We start from the raw sequence: 3,876 nt of genomic DNA, 5'->3' as shown, positions 1-3,876 counted from the left end.
GATTTTTTGTAAAAGTTAACGACGACGGACGACGACGACGACGACGACGGATGCAAAGTGAGCTAAAAATTAGTTTCTTGAAAAAAGTTTTAACATTCCTGCTCAAACTACAATTTTGTTTACTATGGTATATCAAAACCCATATTGAATTACATCGACAATGATTTGTTAAATATATTATTTTTAATGTTTTAACAGAATTTGCAAAAGCGTAAACAATTAAATGCCGATCAAACAAGGAACGGAAATGACTTTGGGTGTTCATTATAAGGTGTAGCTGATACGGAATTAAAAAAAACCCCGGAATTTTCAATTTCTTTTTAAAGGAAACAGGTAACTGGTTTCCTGTTTACACATGTAACATGTGTTTTTTACACAGACACCAGGTGAATTTATTTGACTTTACATAAACGTCACATAACAATAATTATTATCACAGCTGCATTGAACATGTAACATAAATAAACACATTGTCATTATACAATGTCCAACAGAAGAAAATCGAATCGTCACAACTCGGCCAATTCCGTAAGCAGAGTAGCGGATTCTACCGAGGATTGCCGAATGAGGAAAATCGATGCACAATGAGCGAAATTCCAGGAAAACACGTGACGTCTCACATGGTTACGAGCAAAACTAATCTTGTTGTAATTTTGTCTCTGCTGAAAGACATTATACAGAAATGCTGTCTTCATTGGAACGTTTTTAAATTGATTAGCTTTATTAACAGCAACGTGGCAGATGATAATATGAACATATTACATTGGTGAACTTGTTGGCTTGATGAACAAAAGCATCACAGACAGAGAACAGGTGTTTGAAAAAAGCTATTTTGTTTTAAATAGACCGATACCTAGTTTCTTAAATAAAGTTGTAGTCAATAATATTTTATTTTCTACTCTCTAATTCTGTAAATTACTGAGAAAAGTTCAAACATTTTAAATTTCAGTGTCAATTTGGTCCCAAATCGTACTTAGTACATTCCCCATGATAAATCTGTTTAGAATAAAATATTAAGAGCGTAATATAAAATAATAAACCACAGCAGTTTAAAAGTATGTATAACATATCTTTCAAATGTCTTATAATATAAGGCGTTCATATGCACCGTTGACATGGTACATACAAACGTTTTGAAATGCTACGATTATAAAATGTGAGCCATGTCATTGAACTTTATATAAGACGACCGACATTTCATTGTATTATAATTTATAAGCGATAGTTTGTTCCCTTTTTTGTGACTTTTAGCACATAACGACATATATACAAATGTAACCTTAAAAATGTAAAGTTCAATTTATATAAAATAAAACTAGTAAAATATAATATTAATCAAACATGAATAAACATATGACTAGGAATTGTAAATCATTACGAAATTTAAAATACAATTGATTCAGAGATCCGTCGTCCTACTTATATACCCGTTTTCCTTTGCCCTATCAGCCGTAACTATTACAGATTGCTTTCCACTATCATGTGATTTAAATGCTTGCGTACTCAAACTATTTCTTGTAGACGGAGAGAGAGGTGACGCACATTCCGATGGTCCTTTACTGTGTTTTAAAATTGGCGACAACGGAGACGGGCTCTCCATCATGATTCTACTGGTTCTCGGGCAAGGTGATAAACAGGTAGGGGAGCCACAATTATTGTTTCTTGGAATAGGAGAAATAGGCGGAACACAATCCCCTTTATGTAAATTGTCTCTCAGATCCAGCCTAAGAAATCTATTGACGGTATCTGTAGTTTCATCCAGATTCCGATCATTGTCTTTATTGGCAAACATATAAGCTAACGAGTTATTCAATAATTGTTTTTTCTCAATGAGAGGGGATCTAAACCTATCACCTGAATGTCGTTTGTAACCAGGGCTAGGTACGCCCAATGTCAGAGACGTATTGTCCATAGATTCGATACCAATGTCCTCACTAGTTGGTGATCCGAATGAGAATGACGGCTTTACATAAGGTGAATATGGCGTCGATGGTGGTGACTCCGAATGAAGACTAGGGTTAGGGGTCAGCAGTTGAACAACAAGTTTGAGATTGCCACCAATACTACACAGTTCATTACTGATTGTGGTTATTCGTTTCTCTAACTGTTTAATATTGGTTTTTGTTCCTTCCACTTCTATTTGTAAATTATCAATAGAATTCGATAAAGGATCATTGGATTTCCCTGAATCTGAAAATATATTCAATATAATCTAAACAGTAAAATCAAATTTATATGTTCGTGGATTAGAAATGAATATTTATTGTCATTTTGTAAGGGATTCGTCATTAGCCATGGTGTCAATATGATGAATCAAGTCTTTTGAAACCGATTTTCAAGTTTGAACTTAGCTGGTCCACCGGTACCAGTTTTGCAGGTTAGGTGAGGACTCTACACCCCAGAATATTTTTGTCACATTTTTATAGAACTTTCAGGAGGTTGATCTTGAGAGATAAAATATAATTGTGGTTGCTGTCTACCTATTTGTTTCATTGTTTTGGTATATCCCTATGGTATCATCGAACTCTCTTTGTCTATCATATGCTTTTGCAAATATAACATGTATGGATAAGTTTACATATATAAACCTTTCAAAATACAAAAAAGACCGGCAATTAGCAATCAGATATATCAAAATGTAAAAAAAAGAAATAAAGGTAACAGTTGTATACCGATGTAACATCGAAGAGACAAATCAAGGTTTTAAAGAGAAACTGAGGGAAATGCATGAATGAGAGTTAGACCGGGTACATCAGCAGGATAAGCTTTCAATGCTCTTCAACTTTGTACTTGTTTAGCTTTATAACTATTTTGAGCTGAGCGTCATTGATGAGTCTTATGTAGACAAAATGTGCGTCTTGCGTATTAAATTATAATCCTGGTACCTTTGACAACTATTCTGATATATATGCATGAATCAACTACCATGCAATCTCAATCTCAAGATGTTGGAAATACGACAAAATCAGTTAGTCTTTAGTTTTTTTTCTATGTTGTGACTTGTTTACTATTATTTGTCTATTTGTCTTTTTTGCAGTTTAATTTTGATCTATGAGTTTGAATGTCACTCTGGTATCTTTCCCTCATCTTTAATATGTTTAATAAAATATAACTTATAGATTTTGACTTTTTACCTGTCGCTGAGTTTAATCGTCGTCGGTCCTTCATGGAAGATCTTCGTTTTGGAGAAAAGGAACTATGGCGTTTCGTTCCAAAAGCTACTCGTTTTTCCCTATAAAAGATTTATCAGAAACAATTTAAAGAGTTATCTCTACGAAATGAATCATGTACACACTAGCAATATATAAAGTATATTTTGAAATGTCCGGAATCTGATGTACAGTTGTTGTCATTTGTTTATGCAATTTATACGTGTTTCTCGTTTTTTTATATAGATTAGACCGCTGGTTTTCCCGTTTGAATGGTTTCACACTAGTAATTTTGGGGCCCTTTATAGCTTGTTGTTCGGTGTGAGCCAAGGCTCAATGTTGAAGTCCATACCTTGACCTATAATGGTTTACTTTTATAAATTATTATTTGGATGGAGAGTTGTCTCATTGGCAATAATACCACATCTTCCTATATCTATTTGCCCATAATACTCGTGTATCGGTATGTACATGAACTCTTACTATATAACCAAACAGAACTCAATGAACTATACAAATCAAACATCATAACGTATCTTATCCCGAAGGCCGGATCTCGAAGGATTGTCAATATAGAAGGAAAGGTATGAAATGTATCGAAGATTTATGTAATCTGATTTGAAGTTATGTATACCGTTTATATAATATTGAAAATTTCATAATGCACATATTTTGTAAGCCCCGTGCACAGATTTGACGGACAGTTTTAAAATTTGAAATGTTTATA

At 33.6% G+C, this 3,876-nt stretch overlaps 1 protein-coding gene across 1 annotated transcript; it reads right to left on the bottom strand.

Moving 5' to 3' along the window:
* Positions 1–244: 244 nt before the first annotated feature.
* On the bottom strand, positions 245–3,273 carry LOC139507762 (uncharacterized). Its single transcript, XM_071295859.1, has 2 exons — positions 3,135–3,273; positions 245–2,190 (listed from the first exon to the last, which is right to left on the bottom strand). Exons 1-2 carry the CDS (start codon positions 3,166–3,168, stop codon positions 1,400–1,402), a joined length of 825 nt encoding a protein of 274 aa, XP_071151960.1. The 5' UTR covers positions 3,169–3,273; the 3' UTR covers positions 245–1,399.
* Positions 3,274–3,876: the final 603 nt, after the last annotated feature.

The sequence above is a fragment of the Mytilus edulis genome, unplaced genomic scaffold, assembly GCF_963676685.1.
Source record: "Mytilus edulis unplaced genomic scaffold, xbMytEdul2.2 SCAFFOLD_1693, whole genome shotgun sequence".
NCBI lineage: Eukaryota > Metazoa > Mollusca > Bivalvia > Mytilida > Mytilidae > Mytilus > Mytilus edulis.
Note: the sequence above shows the minus strand (reverse complement) of the source record. Positions and strands in the feature narration are given on the sequence as shown.

What these genes read in the sequence shown, in the direction of transcription:
- LOC139507762 (XM_071295859.1), bottom strand. Translation starts at nt 3,168, where the DNA reads ATGAAGGACCGACGACGATTAAACTCAGCGACAG. An exon ending in ACGATTAAACTCAGCGACAG is followed by an intron (nt 2,191 to 3,134) that starts GTAAAAAGTCAA and finishes ATATATTTTCAG; the next exon opens with ATTCAGGGAAATCCAATGAT.